The sequence below is a fragment of the Chinchilla lanigera genome, unplaced genomic scaffold, assembly GCF_000276665.1.
Source record: "Chinchilla lanigera isolate Chin_1 unplaced genomic scaffold, ChiLan1.0 scaffold00063, whole genome shotgun sequence".
In the NCBI taxonomy this organism is placed as follows: Eukaryota; Metazoa; Chordata; class Mammalia; order Rodentia; family Chinchillidae; genus Chinchilla; species Chinchilla lanigera.
In genome coordinates this window covers 11,228,305-11,246,470 of record NW_004955464.1, presented here as the reverse complement: position 1 = coordinate 11,246,470, position 18,166 = coordinate 11,228,305, and the positions used below count along the sequence as shown (strand labels likewise).

General features: G+C 38.1%; 1 protein-coding gene across 3 annotated transcripts in view; it reads right to left on the bottom strand.

Moving 5' to 3' along the window:
* Stil (SCL/TAL1 interrupting locus) overlaps nt 1–18,166 on the bottom strand; it is a 75,384-nt gene that overhangs the window by 42,178 nt on the left and 15,040 nt on the right. For 2 of the 3 annotated variants that reach the window (XM_005398638.2, XM_013521733.1), the window contains exons 2-9: nt 17,385–17,804; nt 15,311–15,397; nt 12,407–12,514; nt 11,643–11,755; nt 11,043–11,230; nt 9,429–9,676; nt 5,040–5,123; nt 2,846–2,932 (exon numbers count right to left, since the gene is read on the bottom strand). In XM_005398638.2, coding sequence (XP_005398695.1) covers nt 2,846–2,932; nt 5,040–5,123; nt 9,429–9,676; nt 11,043–11,230; nt 11,643–11,755; nt 12,407–12,514; nt 15,311–15,354 — 872 coding nt within the window. In that variant the 5' untranslated portion in view covers nt 15,355–15,397; nt 17,385–17,804. Of the gene's footprint in view, nt 1–2,845; nt 2,933–5,039; nt 5,124–9,428; nt 9,677–11,042; nt 11,231–11,642; nt 11,756–12,406; nt 12,515–15,310; nt 15,398–17,384; nt 17,805–17,906; nt 17,999–18,166 lie in introns of those variants that run through there. The other variant, XM_005398639.2, reaches the window with a different exon arrangement.

Here is an 18,166-nt window from a genome sequence, read left to right as displayed (position 1 = left end):
ATTGTCTGTACTGTTCTTTTGCTATTTTGTAAAAAGATTGTCTGTCTGTTAATCTTTTCCTCCTTTTATTTTTAAAATAAAAAAAATTATCAGATATAAGTAATTAAAAAAAAGAGTTCAGAGCATCAAAGCGCAGTGATATGTGAATACTCATGTTTATAGCAGCACAATTTATAACAGCTGAACCTTGGAAACAGCCCATATGCCCACCAATAGATGAACGGATGAAGAAAATGTACATGTACCATGGGGTACTAGTCTGCCGTAAAGGATAAATGTGAGTCATTTGTAGGAAAATGGATGCACTTGGAGACCATAATCTTGAGTGAAATAAATAGGATGCACAAGTTTAAACAACACACTGTTTCTCTTGTGTGAGAAATCCCAAGGGTAAATAAATAACATAATGGAGAATAGACACTGGGAGGCATGAAGAAGAATGTGTTCAAATGGAAAGGAGAACAAGGGAGGTAGGAGGGGAAGGGAAGGAAGAGAAAAGAGAAAAAAAACGAAACAGGTTTTGTAAATGGAGAAGGAAGGAACAGTTGAAAGGAGGGGGAGGAATGGAGAAAAAAAAGAATCAAGACATATTATGTACAAGTACAAATTCCCTATGATGTGATCAATATGTACAACAAATATATACTAATAAAATAAAAGAATAGATAAAAAAACAAAACAGTGCTTGCTTGGCAGCATCTATGGGGAAAAAAGATCTGATCACTTGTTCAAAATTGCAGCACTTGCTGGCACAGTGACTGCACCCAGAGCCCCAGCTATGTGGGAGCCTGAGCAGAACGCCAGGAGTTTGAGACCAGTCTGGGCAACACAGACAGACCCAAGTTCAACAGCAGCAGCAACAACACCCCTTCTTATGTACCACTCTCATTCATACTTCCTCCTCTCCTTCCTGGCTTTATTTTGCTTCTCAGCTCACCATTCTGAAACATAGTATTTATCTTACTTATTCTGTTTAGTGCCCATCTCTGTAAGATCTCTACTTTGTTTACAGTGTAATCCCAGTATCACAAATAGTGCACAGTATATAAAAGGTACTCAATAAATATTTGCTTCAGAGTATCAGGGAGTGAAAATAACACCTGTACTTGTAGACTGTTTCCAGGATTATAAATTGGTAGTCTTTTTAAAAAGACAGTTTGGCAATATCCACCAAAACTTAAAAGCACATACTCTTTGGCCCAGGGAAAAAAAACTTTCTGGAAATTATCCTACAAATATATTAGTACTGTATATGCACACAAAGATGTATGCATAAAAATGCTCAGTCTACTGAACATAATGGAGAACAGATACTGGGAAGCATGAAGAGTGAGCAAAAGGACCAGGTTTTAAAGTATAGTTTATAATGTATACCATTCAGCTGTGATATTGTGTATTAAATCTGTGTATGGGAAGATATAATGCCTTCATGTATAATATAAAGAAAAAAGGGATATAAGAATGGCATGCTCCTATTTGTGACTTAATTTATACAGGCTGAGGGAAGATAGCACTTGTGTATGTAGTATTTTCATAAATGAAAAAACAAAATACATTTAACAATGATTGCCTCTAACAATGGGGTCTGTGGAAATATACTAGAAGACATTTTTATTGTGTATCTTTATGTATGTTTAATTTTTTGCCATTTACTTGTAATGTCTTTTCAAAAAAAAGATTTTTTAGTATACATTATAGCCATTTAAGCGAGACAAAAACAAATTTAAATAGATAAAAAAGGTAAAAAGTAAATAGTAGGATCGTGTATAAAATAAAATTAAATGAAGAGTTGAAGCTAGAAATAAAGTTTCCTAACTATTAATTCTAATGCTTTCATTTTAGTTCCAAGAAGGAAATTAAACATCTTATTTCAAATGTCTTTTAATGTACCAGCGACAGCACTGAAAACACTTGTAAGGTAACAAATTGTTACACCTTGGGTCCAAAAGTGTTGCAGATTCAGAGGTGGAGCTTTTGGAAAGTGACTGAATCAGGAGGGGTCTAATTTCATTAGTGGACTAATGCACTGACGGATTCATAATCTGATGGCATTGCTGGGAGGTAGGGGAAACTCAGAAGATGGGGCCTGTTGAAGGAGGCAGGTCACAGGCCACACCTTTGGAGGCTGTCTCTCGTCCCCTGCCCCTTCCTCCCTGGCTCTTTCTCGTCTCTGCTTCTTTACTGCCATGAAGTGAGTGGTTTTGCTCCTCCGTGCCCTGCCGCGTGTTTGTGCCTTACCACAGGACTGAAAGCAGTGGAGCCCCTATGGACTTGAAACCTCTGAAACAGCAAGCCAAAATAAACCTTTCTTCCTTTAAGATGTTATTCTTATACATTTTGTCACAATGACCAAAAGCTTACGCACAAATTCAGGTTCATTTCAGTCACTTCACTGAAAGATAATCTCTTAATTTTGTAAAATGAAATGCTACCACAGATGATCTTTATGAAGTTTTTCCACCCTAACATGTATGTGTTCTATGCTTATAGTTCTAGGATTAGTCAAGTGAATCCCTTGATATTTCCAGATACAGTGTCACATCTCTTTTGTTTGGCTTTATTCCCATTTATATAAGGTTTGTTTTTCTTTTCTTTTTTGAGACAGGGTCTTGCCACGTAGGTCAGACCAGCCTTGAACTCACTATGTAGCCCAGGTTGGCCTTGAACTTGTGGCAATCCTCCTGCCTCAGCCTCCCAAGTGCTGGGATTACAGGTGAAAGTTTGTCTTTTTTAAAGTGTGTCTTTGTAAGTAGTGTAAAAGGTTAAAATGTTTCATGAATTTTAAATAAAATATCAATGGGGGAAAAGACCAAAATAAAGTATTACAGAATAAAATATCACTTGCCTTTCTTGAAGAGAAGAACTGAACATATATCGCAAGCAGCAAGCCCATACCTGAGGACTGTAGATATGTAGAATTCCAGATAGCCAACTAAAAGAAAAAATTGAAGTCTATAGTCATTTAAAAATTAGCATTCTTTAGATTGTTTGCTTCTCAAGGTAATCCTGACATTTACTATTTGTTATGGTTTGTATCTAGATGTCCCTCCATAGCCTCATTTGGTCATAGTGGGGATTTTTGGAAGTGGCTGGATCTAGGATGTGTCATGTTGGGGTTATTGATTGACTGATTGATTGATTGGTCTTTTCCAGACAAGGTCTCGCTATGCAGTTCAGGCTGGCCTTGAGCTCACTTTGTAGCCCAGGCTGGTCTTGAACCCACAACAATCCTCCTGCCTCAGCCTCCCCAGTGCTGGGATTACAGGCGTGTGCCACCATACCCAGCTGATGCTGGGGTTAATAGTGCAATGCTAGATTAAAGGTGCCCCACCCTGGGTATGATTGATAACCGCCGCTGGGTGGGTAGCCTGGATAGACTATAAGAGACAGAAGGAAGGCTGTTGCCGTCACTTGCTATTTGCTACTTCACTGCTGGCTGCCTGCTGCCTGCCCTGCTTTGCCATGGACTATTTCTCCTCTGTGATGCCCCTCTGCAATGCCACCCTGTCTTGGAGCGAACTGACTATGGACTTAAACCTCTACAAACTGTGAGCTGAAACAGACCTTCCTTCCTTCCTTTAACTTTGGGTATTGAGTATTTTGTTTCAGTAACAAGAAAAGTAACTAAGATACCAGTAATACATTAAAAAGCCTCACAAAGGGCTGAGGATGTAGATCAGTGGCAGAGTGCTTGCCTAGCATGCATGAAACCCTGGGTTCAATTCCCAGTGTCTCAAACAACAATAAAAAGACTGGACAAATATGCAAATTTAAGAAATCTATGGCCAGGCATGGTGGCGCATGCGTGTATTCCTAGTACTCAGGAGGATAGCTAAGTTCGAGGCCAGCCTGGACTACAAGTGAGTTCAAGGACAGCCTGAGCTGCATAGTGAAACTCTGTCTTCAAAAAGCAAAGAAAAAAAAGAAGAAATCTATATTAGACGACACTGACAATCTAGAAAGAGACTACTATATACATTAATATATCAGCATATGGAGAGAAAAAGAATAAACATTTCTTTCGTTCTGATCTATTCACTTGAGATATGAGCAAGAAAACTGTTCACAGAGGTGAAGGCGGGGTGCCAGACTAGAAAGAGTGAGCCCAACTGGTAGAGACTGAAGTTTGTAGTCTAAAAGTCCTTTATAGAGTATTAAAAGGATGCTGTAGGTATCCTGTAAACCTCAAAGGTGGCCTAATCTAGACTGAAATGTAAGATTCGTAGTGAATGTTCACTTAGCCATCAATAACCTATAGCCAGCGAGAACCACAGCATAGACTGCAAGTAGATTTACTGGTCCAGAAAACATGTCTGTCTTATCATTAACTTGGTAATGGTCATTCCCTCACATGGATTCTACTTCTTATCCTTCCTTCAACTGCCAAACAACTAAAGGTCTAGCTCAAGTCTGCCTTCTGTAAGAAAATGCCCCTATCATTTCTGTCTTATAAATCTAGTAGTGTTCATCACCTATACTATCCCTTTCACAGTAAACCATATACGTCAGTATTCATTTTTCTATATTTTATTGCCTTACTTTTGGTTACAAATTCCTTAAGGAGCTTTAAATCTTAACACAAAACCAAATGTAACACTATACAGTATATGGAAAGCACACAACAAATAATGAATATAAATTTCTGAATAATCTGTCTAAATTAACAACTAACTTGAAAATGAAAACCATTAACATTAAAAGGAATTTCTGCAAAACTGTGTGGGAGTGGATTTTAACACTAGTGTTTTCAGTCCTGAAGGACAGGGGAGGTAGGAGAAAGTTAAAGAAACAGGGCTCCAAGACTTCAGCTTCAGTAGGAATTCAATTTTATCTGTTGCATACACTGGAATTCTTCCTATGACTGAGGAAAGAACTTCTTTTAGTTGATTCTACTATTAAAATTTTTTAAAAATTTAAACACTGGTTTTGTGGCTTTATAAGATCATCTGTATACTCATGGTACAGCTGATTCACGTGCATTTTGTACGTACTTGGATATGTATTTTGCTGAAAGGTTTCATAAATAATGCAATACTTACATTCCCACTAATGGTAGCGAACAAACCTTGGGATCAGATTCCAGCAAAAGTAACAATTTGCGCGTCTCATCCATGGTAAGGTATCTAAACAGAAGATATTTAAGTAAAAATAATTGAAAATATATTTTAACCTAACAGAGATGATTTGAACTACAAAGCATATTTTAAGTAAGGGACAAGATTCAAATGAACATTGTCTCTCACACACAGCTAAATAAAGAAAACAGGGACTGGGGATTTAGCTCAGCGGCAAAGCGCCTGCCTGGCAAGTACAAGGTCCTGAGTTCGGTTCCTGGTACCGGAGAAAAATCAAAAAATAAAAAAAATTAAAAAAAAATAAAGAAAACAGTTCAAAGCATTTGATTCAGTAAAAAGGAAGACTCTGGTAAGAAGAGATTCAAGAGATTAGTACCTTAAAACTTCTATTTATTAAAATGATCACTAGAGAGTACACATTTTAAAAAATATTTTTATTCCTCAACTTTACTTACAACTTACTTTTGTCAAAAGTGTTATAAGGCAGACAATCTCACAACCAATTAGGTTACACTGGGAAAAGTGAATTTCCTATTAGTGACGTATACAAGTATCCAGGTGACTTGACAAGATTGCAATAAATGTGACTTCTCACTGAAGGAGGCCGAGTTAGAGAAGGTATAACCAACCCTCTGTGTATCACATTTCTCTAATCACTATCAAATAACATCATCATAAAATGCAAAGACTTTCCCTAAAAGGACATTGTACTGTACTGATACTTTGCTATATTTACAATTGACAGTAAGCTTTAAGACTATGAAAAACTTGGGGGTGAGGGGATAGCTCAGTGGCACTCACCTTACATGCATCAGCCACCTCTCCCAAAAAAGGGAAGATGAAAACCCACAGTAGAATTATTGAGTTAATTTGGTTACAGCTTTAAACTACAGAAATAAAACAATGTCATTAACGACAGTAAGTCTAGATTAGACCACTGTTGATACCTTATTGCTCTAATAACCCCAAAACATGAACAATAAATTCATCAGGTCATGAAACAAGATTAAATCTGAGTTAACTTAAGATTTATGTATCAAGAATGACACACTTGCTTTAAAAGCTCTCCCTCTAGCCAAGTATGGTGTTGTATGCCTGTAATCCCAGTATTCAGGAGCCTAAGGTAGGAGGACTGTGAGTTGCAGTTCAGCCTAGGCTACACAGTGACAGTCTACCTTAAAAAAAAGAGAAGAGGGGGGAAGGAGAGGGAGGGGGAAGAGATAGGAAAGGGGAAAGGGGAAGGAGGAAAGAGAGAGGGAGAGAGAGGGAGGGAGAGGGAGGGAGGAGGGGGGAGAGAAGGAGAGGGAGTCAGAGAGACAGGGAGAGGGAAAGAGAGAAAGAGGGAGTGAGAGAGAGGGAGGGGGAGAGGGGGAGAAGGGAGGGAGGGGGGATAGAGAGAGAGACAGACAGGGAGAGAGAGAGAGAGAGAAAGGCCAGCCAGCCTTGTCCACCAAATAAATTCCTATTCCTATACCTTAAAATAACTGGTTTAGGCTTTACTTGATTTTCCTGGGTTATTTGGACACACCTTCCTGCTTTCCCAGCACTACACATAAACTTCCATTGCAGTACCTTATGGGTTTTTTTTGTGCAGGAATCAAACTCAGGACCGTGGGTTTGCCAAGCAAGGTGCTATACTGCTGAGCTATATCCCCAGCTCAATGCATTATGTTTTGATATCAACACACTTAATGCACAACAACTACGTCTGCTTAAAAATTATTTGCTTCTAGTGCCTAACACAAATATCAACTTTATAATAGACTCTAATAAATATTAGAGTGGATAAGTAAATGCTATTGGAAAAAAAACCAAATGTCACAAATTTAATAGATAACTGTAGACAGGAATCAGCAAAGGGAACTTCCAGGCAATGAGATAGAATGCTAAACATCCTGGTTACTAAGAGAATGCTAAGGGATCACAGATGAATAACTGAAAGAAATGCAAATTCATGCTGCATGAGTAAATAGGCATGGATATCAAAGAAAACAAATTAATTTTTTGGTTAATTTTAACAAAAAGATCCCATGTTCTCATTGTAAAGTACTTTATTACACCAAAAGATTTAATGTTAAATTCAAACTTTTGTAAAATTCAAATGTTGTAAGATTTTGGAACAGAATAATACTTTTTGTCATTCCAACCAGTGAGCACTAATCTGGTCAGAATCTGGGATTCAAAATGGGACCTTTCTTTCATATTCCAGAAACTTCCTTACCAATGTCTTTTCTCTTTCTCATTCTCTTTTAAGGCAGCATTTTTAGAGGCACAGAACTGGAGTTCAGTACACCTTGGCAAACATTGTTGATGCTACAGACCTAACGGGAACTAGACTGGAATCAGCAAGAAAGGCAGTTCAGGAGGAAAATGTTTAGAGCCACCTCTGGTCAAACTTTTTAAAGCACAGGATACTCACACTGTCTAACCTATTTCAGCAGACAATAGATAAAGTAGATGAGGATACAGGAAGTAGCCCTACTGAGGATTAGAAAGCATGCATCTTAATTTATAATTCCTAAGAAACAAAGGGATAAGAGGCTGTAGAGAATTCTGTTCCGGCTATGTAAGGAAACTTCACTTTCAAGTAGTTGACAATTTGGCAAGAATATGACAAATATTTAATTATTCCCTTTCTCTACGTGTATATCATAAATAAATCGTATCAATAAACTATACATTGTAAATAAACTCTCTGGGCTGCCTTAGATTCATAATTAGTCAGTTTTACTGTTGAAAAAAGAAAATGGTCTAAAACCTAGATAAAGTATGATAGGTACAATAATACAGAAGTAATTTTTCCTTATATTTTCAAATCATAAAGTATCAATCTTTTCTTTGTGACACCAAAAAGTGAACCCAGGGCCTCATGTATCCTTGGCAAGTGCTACCACAGAACCATATCCCCAACCCCACAACCAATTTTAATATAATCTTTTTAAATCAACAATATTTTTGGCCGGGCATGGTGGCTCACGCCTGTAATCCCAGCACTTGGGAGGCTGAGGCAGGAGGATCACAGCGAGTTTGACACTAGCCTGGGCTACAAAGTGAGCTCAAGGCCAGCCTGAACTACATAGTGGGACCCTGTCTCAAAAAGACCAAAAAAACCAATAATTTTGTAAGGTTTTGGGTATAACTCTTTGAAAGGACTCTGGATTCTGCAAAAACTAATAGACGGGTTGTAGCACAGAGGTACAGCCTGTGCTTAGCATGCATAAGGCTCTGGACTCAGTTCCCAGGATTGAAAGGATAGAAAAGTAACAACTTCATTTTATTTTTTAACCTTCTCTGGTCATTGACTAAATCATTAGATCTCCAACATGAAGACTAACTACACAATTTTTTTTTAATTTTAAAGAGAAAAAAGATAAACATAACAATGAAATCAACTTTCAAAACAAGTCAGTAGGACAGTTACTTTGATAATTGATACATTGCGTTTATGTAGTAGTTATTCAGAGTAGAAGATATAGGCATGCTATCTTGTCCATACAATATTAGCCATAAACTTTCTTTTTAATCAACTAAGAGAAACTAGTTGTATAACTATCTTAACTATGTTGTGTATACATGTATTTTTTCCTTTTTTCCTTTCTTCCTTTCTCCCATCACAGTTTGTCTTTTCTTTTGAACAGTTTCTTCCCAATTCACAGTATCTATGGCGTATTTCGGATCTTATTTACTTGTTCATTCTCTCACACTAGTGAGACAATATGATGTTTAAACATACGGGTCTGATTTATCTCACTCATGAGTATGGTCTCAGGTTGCATCCATTTACCTATAAAAGTCTCCAGTTTATCCTTCTTTATGGCGGAGTAGTCCTTCATTATATAAAAAACTACATCTTTTTTATCCATTCCTTGGTTGATGGACACTTGGTTTGCTTCCAAGATTTAGCTGTGACAAACTGTGCTGCTATAAACATGGGTGCACATATATCGCTGTGGTATCATGTTTTTAATTCTGGGAAGATACCCAGAAGGGGAATGGCTGATTTGAATGCAACCTCGAATGCCAGTCTTTGAGGAAGCGCCACACTGATTTCCATAGTGGTTGTACCAGTCTACATTCCCACCAACAGTGGAAAAGAATTCCTTTTCCCCCAAAGCCCTGTCAGTATTTGTTACTGGTTGATATTTTGATGACAGCTATACCTTTTGAGGTGAGATGGAATCTCAGTGTGGTTTTAATTTGTATCTGTTGAATGAACAATGATGTTGAACATTTTTCATGTATTTATTTGCCATTTGTATTTCTTAATTATTTTATATTATTGTATAACCTAAAAAAATACTAATGCAACCAATTCTTAAAATTTTAGACTACTACTGTGTATCTTTCACTTACCCATATTTATAGGTACCTTGAACTTGAGAAATATTCAGATGACTACTCAAGTTTCTTGCCAGAGCTGTTGGAATAATGGGGATGGGCTTCACAGGTGCACATTTGAAGTTATTTGCTAGAGTCACTGCTTCCCAGTACAAGTCAAAATCCACACTGTCCAAATTCTCCCTGGAGGTGATATGCACTCGTACAGAAAGCAGTTTACCACAATCCAAGGAATCTTTGCTACATACATGGTGCTGCAGAGCCTGAGGAATAAATATTACACAGTTATTTTAAAATTGAAATGTATCTATATCTTCCAAGTATACTTTATACTGGTGCATATACACTTTGAATATATTGCATTCACAAAATTAAATTAGTTTTGATTATAACATTTGAATTTTCATTTTTTATGTGATCAAAAGATTAAGTGAATAATTACATTAAAGCAAGTAAGACTTCTGAGCTCCATCACCTATTTTCTAACTTAGATGACTTAGCAGTACTTCAAACTAGGAGTGTTATTCCCAATAAGTATTTATTACATGAGCAAAGGTGAATATAATTTACTTCTGACTCAGCCTCAGAGAATTTGAAGATCATTCCCTTTTGATTCCTTTTATTACCCCAAATTTCAAGATGGTTCTTGCCCTGCATTTGCTCACACCCAGTTATCTTTTCTAGTTTTAGTGCCAGCATTCTACTACTGGGTAGCACATCCTTCTGTACATATCTGTTAGGGTTGATACATTGTGTCAACTTGAGGAGTCTCCCAGCTTGGCTAAGTGACTCAAAAGTTTTACATCCTGGGGTGAAAAGAACATGCCCTTTCTGCTCTATGATGTTTTTTGGCATTCATCTTGAGTTTGTGCAAAAGGAGCGCACTGAGATGGTGTGGGTATGTGTGTGGGTGGATAGCCAGCATACAGTGTAAGGGAGGAAAAGAGGCTTGCTTCCTTCCTCCTTTTAGCTCTTGCTGCATTTGCTACCTTGTGCTGCCTTGAAGTGTTGCCCCTGTGCCCTGCCACTCTGCTTTGGAGCCAGCTGATTAGAGACTGAAACTTCCATAAACTGTAAGCTAAATAAACCTTTTCTTCCTTAATTCTGGGCATCAGGTATTTTGTCTCAGCAAAGACAGAAAAGTAACCAAGACAACATCTGATTACTGTGATGGCCTGATTTGATTTCGATCAACCAGTTCCATCAAATCAACTATTCTTGATTTGATAGTATTTTTTCCTTTTCAGAAACTTTCTGTGAATGCAGGGCCCATACAACAAAGTCAATTTCCTTAGCCTGTAAGACAAAGCTCTCTATAATCTGACCAAACTAACATTCCTCTGTGACTCCCCACAAATCCAGCAAAAGCTACACACAGTTACACAGAGCACATTTTGAACTTTACTTCACATCTTGAAGTTTTCTATCTTAGTCACATTGCTCCTTTTCTGGAATGCCGCCCATATCACCTTCCTTTGCCTTAGAAACCACATTTAATTAGATGTCAGCCCACAATAATTCAATGATAATTACAAAGAGACCTCAAATATGGGTTTACTAAAGTACCGCATACTACACTTAGTATGATTCTTGAATTGAATCAAAAATAACAATTAAAGTGAATCTTACTTTAAAAGTTGAATTGAAGTCACCCATAGTGTCAACTGTCATTTCTCTTGAACAAATTCCTTGAGTATAAACTTTGCAGGGGATCAAAAAGTCCCCAGGAAGAGAAGCAGTAGGAGTTCTTTCTAAACATCCAGGTATTTCTCGACCAGGATCAAAGCGATCTACTGTCAATGTTACACCTTCTTCATCTGAGGAACAGAAATAACAAGAATCATACAGCATGCAAATAAAAAACATAAACCAATGCTACATTACAGCAAAGTACATTTTTCATACCAGTAGTATATTAAAAGTGAACTTTAAAGAATGATTTATTTATATATCCTCCCACCTGAGTATATTGAGAAGTCTATAACAGTTTTACACATCTTCATATTCATGGTATATAACCCAGAAAATTAGTACAAAGCACACACGGGAGCTGGCTCAATCAGTAAATGTAAGCTCGATTCTTGTCACACGAGTAAATTTTTAAAGTATATTACCATTGCCGGGGATATAGCTCAGCGGCACAAGCACCTGCCTGGCAAGCGCAAGGTCCTGAGTTCAATTCCCGGTACCAAAACAAAAACAAAAAGAACAACAAAAAAAGCATATTACCATCATCCACTGTGAGAGAACCAAGCAAGAAGCATGGCACACTGTTTTTATTTTGCTTAGCATGGCGGTAAGCAAGTCGGATGGTCTTTTCACTCACCATAAGCTTTGGATTTCTGAAAAATAACAGAAGTCTTTTACAATGTGGGTCATGAAATGTGGCCTAAAATAAACTTTAAAAACATACAGAAAGATTATTTTCAGGATTATTATAGCTATTTTCTAAAAAAGAAAAAATAAGAATTGATCCTTGAGTTCTTTATTAAGGTTACATAAATAAGAAGTACAAGGAAAGAATTTAAGCTGCAGCAGATGGAATTTTCAAGTGGAAAAGATTTAAAAAAATGAATACAGGTTGAGTATTCCTTACCGAAAACATTTAGGACAGAACTGTTTCAGATTTTGGACTATTTGCACATACATAATGAGACACCTTGGCAATGGGACAAAAGTCTAAACATAAAATTCTTTTATGTTTTATACACATCTTATGCACTATACACTATATACAGCCTGAAGGTAATCTTATACAACTATGTGTTGTATGCTTTCATTCTGACTGTAACTAGACTGTAACTTAGGTCAGATGTGCAAATTTTCCACTTATCAAATCATGTTGGCACTCAAAAAGATTTGGATTAGAGCAGTTCAGATGTCAGATTTTGGGACTGGAGTATCTACCTATAATTGGTGATAGTAATCAACTTTACCTTACACATTCTTTTATTACTCATATTGGTATGACGTGACAAAAGAAAATTTTATACCTGAAATAATTGAGATGTAAGTTGATAAAATCTCCAATTGGCATTGGGTTCCAAAGTGCACACTTTGATGGAGGAAAGTGGAAAGGAATCATTTTGCTTGAAGAAAACCTTTAAAAATATATATTTGAAAAAAATTAAAGCACAAAGAAAAACAAAGTTGGTAAAAGTTTTGTAAAAAACAATTATCTTTGCCAGGTGCAGTGGTCCATGCCCATAGTCCCAGCTGTTTGTTTGTTTTTGTTTTTTTTTTTGAGACAGGGTCTCACTATGTAGCCCAGCCTGGCCTTGAACTTAGGGTGATCCTCCTGCCTCAGCCTCCTGAGTGCTGGCATTACAGGTATACACCACCAGGCCCAGCCAGTCCCAGCTACTTAGGAGGCTGAAGCAAGAAAATTGCTTGAGTCCAGGAACTCAAGACCAGGCCAAAAATAAACACATAAATTGAGGAGAGTGAACGACTTAAATAAGACAAAAAATAATAAACACTGCCATGGATATGAAGAAATAAGAACTTGCATACACTGCTGATAGAAATATAAATTGATGTGGCCATTATGGAAGACATCATGGAACTCCTCAAAACACTACAAATAAAACTACCATGTGATCTAGCAGTACACTGAGTATTTATCCAAAGAAAATAAAATCAATATGTTGAAGAGATATTTGCACTCCTATGCTGACTGTAGCATTATTGGTAATAGCCAAGATTTGCAATTATTCTATGAACATCCACCGACATAAAAAGTATGATACACAACAAATACTGCTCACCCCTAAAAAAGAGTGAAATCCTGGCATTTGCTACAATAGTAATAAACCTGTAGGACATTATGTTGCATAAAATAAGCCAGGCAGAGACACAAGTACCACGTGATCTCACTCATTTATAGACCCTAAAAAAAGCTGATTTCATAGAAGAACAGAGTGGGATAGTGGTTATCAAAGGCTAGGGAAAAGTAGGGGAAAGAGACAGAGAGAGACTGGTCAATGGGTGTAAAATTAAAGTTAGAAGGATTAAGTTCTGGTATAGAATTCTATACCACAGGAGAGTGACTATAGTCAACAATGTGGTGGTATATATTACAAAATATGAAGGATTCTGAGTATTCTCATAAAAAAAGAAACAATAAATTTCTCAGGTTTGGTGGTATACACACGTAATCCCAGCACTCTGGGAGGCTGAGTCAGGAAGATCCTAAGTTTGAGCCCAGGCTAGGCAACTTAGAAAGACCCAGTTTCAAAGAAAAAAGTGAAAAAAGAGGGCTGGGGAATGTAGTTCAGTGTGAAAGCCCAGGTTCAATTCCCATACAAAAGAACCCAAACAAAACAAAACAAAACAAAACAAAAAATGGATAAATGTTTGAGGTAATGATCTCCTTTCCAACACATACACACAAATCAGATCTGCTGCCCTAAATCAAGGATACGAAAAACCAGTCACTAAATAACTAAAAGAAACTAGAACACCTGAGAAATAACCACTTTAAATCACATAAGTATATATCTTATGTAGAACGAATGAGTTTGAACTAAAATCATTCTGATAATAAAATTAAGAAAGTATACGGAACTTGTTATATAACTATACCTTTCAAAGAACAGACACCGACAAACCCTCAAATATGAGGTGGCAGTGTGATAGAACAGAAGGGCAAAATTAAAGCAAAAGGAAAATGATAGCCTTCTTGGATCATATTTCTACTGTTTTCATCATGAACATATGGCAAAGGCAGACAATACAGAAAATAAAGGCACCTATGGGTATAATTTTAACTTTGAAGAAATTTCACACGTCAGCATTAACTGCTATTCCCTAGGGGAAAAAGAACAATATATGATCCAAAGAGCCAAGGAACACAAAGCAGTCTGCCTGGCCTCAAAGTAATAAAACAATGAGAAAAATCAGAAGGCAGCCGGCAAAGTCCTTCCCACATCACATGAATAGGAAAAGCTTAGTGATATCTGAGGAAGCTTGGGACACTCAATATGGAGAGATTCCAATCAAGAAATCAGTGTTTAGAAGAGGAAGAAAACCCAGCCACTTTCCCATTTGTCTAGTAAAATAAACATAAAATCAACATCTATGTAATTTTTGTTTCAGGAGTTCAAGCAGTACTTCCTATCAATACAAAGATCTCCCATAGAATTAAGATAAGCGAAGGAGGGAATGGAACTAATATTTGCTAAGTACCAGATCCTTTAATAATCTTTTTTTTTCCTCCTTGGTGCTGAGGATTGAACCCAAGGCCTTTGCACTGAGCTACAAGTCCAGCCCTTTTTATTTTTTGAGACAAGGTCTTGCTAAGTTGCCCATGCTGGGCTTGAACTTGCTATCCTCCTGCCTCAGCCTCTCAGACTGCTAGGATTACAGGTATGGGCAACCATGTCAGCTTTGTTTAATAGTCTTATTTAACCCTTTACAATCATCTCCTGGGGGCTGGGGATTTAGCTCAGCGGCACAGCGCCTGCCTGGCAAGCACAAGGTCGTGAGTTCGATTCCTGGTACCAGAAAAAACAAAACAAAACAAAACAAAACAAAAAATAAATAAATAATCATCTTCTGTTAGAGATTACCTCCCCATTATATAGATGAGGAACTGAGGTTTAGTTAAACTCAATCAACGTCACCCACCTTAGAAGTAGAAGAACTGGGACACATGCTCAGATTTTCCTGATATATATTCTCATTCACATTCTTATTCTCCCAACCACCATGGGCATTGAACTCTTGGGAACTGCTCATGTCTCAGCCTCCCAGATGGTGGGATTACAGGAATGCACTACCAGGCACAGCTATATTTTCCTGATTCTAGAGATCATATTCTTTCTTCTCTTTCAATCTACCTTCCCAAGTTAATGTGAACAGTTGTGAAAATAAATTTTGTAAAATTATTTCTATACCTGGTATTCATCTGGGGCCTTGTAAGAGGATATATAGACTCCATGATATTTGGTGAGTGATTTATTCAATTTCAAACTCTCATTATCCTAAAGAAATAAAGAGATATTAATAATGATAAAAACAAAAGAATAAAATTACTTAACTACATATTAACCAGCAAAATTAAGTTACTTATATGAAGTGTGACTAGATTAATAAGATTAAAGGTGTGCAGACTCTGCTGATCATTTTCATAGAGGCTCTGCCTGTAAATTAATGCTAACATTTATTTTAGACAGCAAAATCTATCAGCAAATCAGCAAATAAAGGAAAACATGGATTTTGCCGTAAAATTTTGGTATCAACTTCAAATTAGTGAGCCAGGTAGGAAAATTAGTTTATACCACTTTTTACCAAAAGCCTCACAATCTTCAGAAAACCACAAAGCATCAAATGGGAAAAATTTGGGCTCGATATTGACTGGGCGTATAAGGAAACCATCAAGAAATTTTCAGTCCTGTGAGAATGGAAGAGAAATACTGTATCCTCACAAACTGATTTCCGTCACTGAAATATCAATTTTCTTTTCTTTTTTTTGGGGGGGGCGCTCCATATACACGCCTTCTATGGGTACTCTCATCCATTTCCATGGTGTGCACACCCATCTGTAGAAAGCAAAACTTCCCCTCTAAGTTTCAAATCCACATTGCTAAGTGACTGCTGGGTAGCTTCATCTAAATATTACTAAAGCAAAATACAGAGCCCACAGTCTTTTCTTTACAGTTCTGTTTTTCTTAAATCTTAGGGCTTTTAAACTTCTATGTATTGTTTCAATTGCAGCAAAAAGAAATTGTCTGAAGATTAAAAAAGGAAAGAATCACACATATAGGTGCAAAGGTCATTTGATTTTTTTTTCCATAAAGTTGAAAATACCTGCGAGAACAAAATCTTACTGAATGTGCCTTTGTAAGGCTGACTAAAAAGTCTTTCTTACAGATATCTGAACTTCAAAGGTTTAATGCAACTTCTATGGAATACAGGTTTCAAAGTCTACAGCTTTTTATTGCATTTGGTTGTCATGAGCAACAGCATTGAACCTAGTAACTCTACCCCTACAAAATACACAAAGTAAAATTTTTCTTCGTTAAACAGTTGTGTTTTAAAATACCACACGTGTCTCCTTTATGTATTAGGGTGAAAACACGGATAATGTTGATCTTTTCTCACTTTAAAACAACAAACATAAGGTGGTTTATTCTGACAGCATTACAGATGCAATTAAAGCTAATGAAACTAAAGCCATACAAAACGTACACCTAACAAAACATACTCTCAGATAATATCACTGCGTAGCAGATGAAAACCGTCAAGTCTTCCTCACCTCTTCTTTCTCCCTCTTCCCCCATATAAATTCTCTTTCCATCCCAGTCTTATCTGACTTCACCAGCTCTCACCAGATTTACTCAAAAGTCCCCAGTAGTACTAGAAGGCTATTTCTAAATAAATCAAGTCAAGTTATTCTGCTTAAAAAGCGGATGATTCTTTTTCTTATACAGAATAAAGGACCTTCACTATTTGGTTGCCCAAATAGTCCAACCATGTCCCGTATCCACACGTCCTGCATCCCAGCCTCACGGAGCTACTTGCAGTCGCCCCGTTCCAGGGTCTGCACGGGCTGTTTCCCTTCTACGTGGATAATGTGATAAACCCCACCATCTAGCACCATCCACCTCTTTCATCGCCTCCTCTGTGAAATCTCCCGAACACTAACGTTAATGCTGCTTCTGAGCACACCCAGGACGTTCGTATCTCGCTGCTGACACAGTACTTCCAGTAGACAACGAGCTTAAGTATTAACTGGTTCCTTATTATACAGTATAGCAGTCTGCTGTGAAAATGCATGAGCGGAGCATTCAGTCCCCGAAAATTTTTCACAGTGAAAACAAACTTGCATGGCATGTTTTCGACTAAAAACCTCTGTTACAAACCTTAGCGCGTATATAGCCAGTTCCCCTGGAAGTCGCGGTCCGCTTTATTTCCCCCACTACCTCCCCTTCGCGTCCTCGGTCCAGGGCGCCCAAGCACTGAACTCACCACAGGCTCCTGAACGTCGTCCACAGTCCTCCCCGGGCCCCGCTGCCGTCCGTCGGGCCAGTAGGAGCACAGAACCGCGCTCACTGTAAGTCCGCCGAGCCCGGGTCTATTTGTTGCGCCAGAACGGCGGCTGGCTCCTAGGAGCGCCTCCGCCGACTCGGGCCCCGCCTCTGGGACGTTGGGGTCGCGGGAACCGAGGCGGCAAACAGCGGCTCGAAAAACCAAAGCGCGCGCCTCGCTCGCTGACTGGTTAGCAACCCGGCCAATCACGGAGCAGAGGTGGTGCTGGAGGCCTTACGCAAACTTGCCGCGACGTGTCTGTGTGTCAGCCAATCAGAGCCCCGCATCAGTTCCGCGCTTGACCAATCCTAACGACGTTTGGAGAATTGGGGCGGCTGCCGGTCATCCAGGAACGGGATCCTGGAGATTTAAAATCTTTGTTTAATTCCGGTGTGGGGCAGATCTTGCGCACGCGCAATAAAAACCCCAGCTGCCCGGTAGTGAATAGAAAGAAGTATTCACCGCCAATAGATGGTCGTCGGGTGACTAGCTTTGTTTCCTTACGAACAGTTTCCCAAATTTGTCTTGACAAAAAGGAGAGGAAGTTAGATTTTTTTGTTTTTTTTTCCTGAGGAGGATCCTGTCCTAACATTAACTTTTTTTTTTTTTTTTTAAATCCTAAACTGGCTAGCCCTGCGGGTCTGGTGGCACACGCCCAGTACTGAGGAGGCTCAGGCCGGAGGATCACAAGTTCGAGGCCAGTCTGGGCTACATAGTTCAAG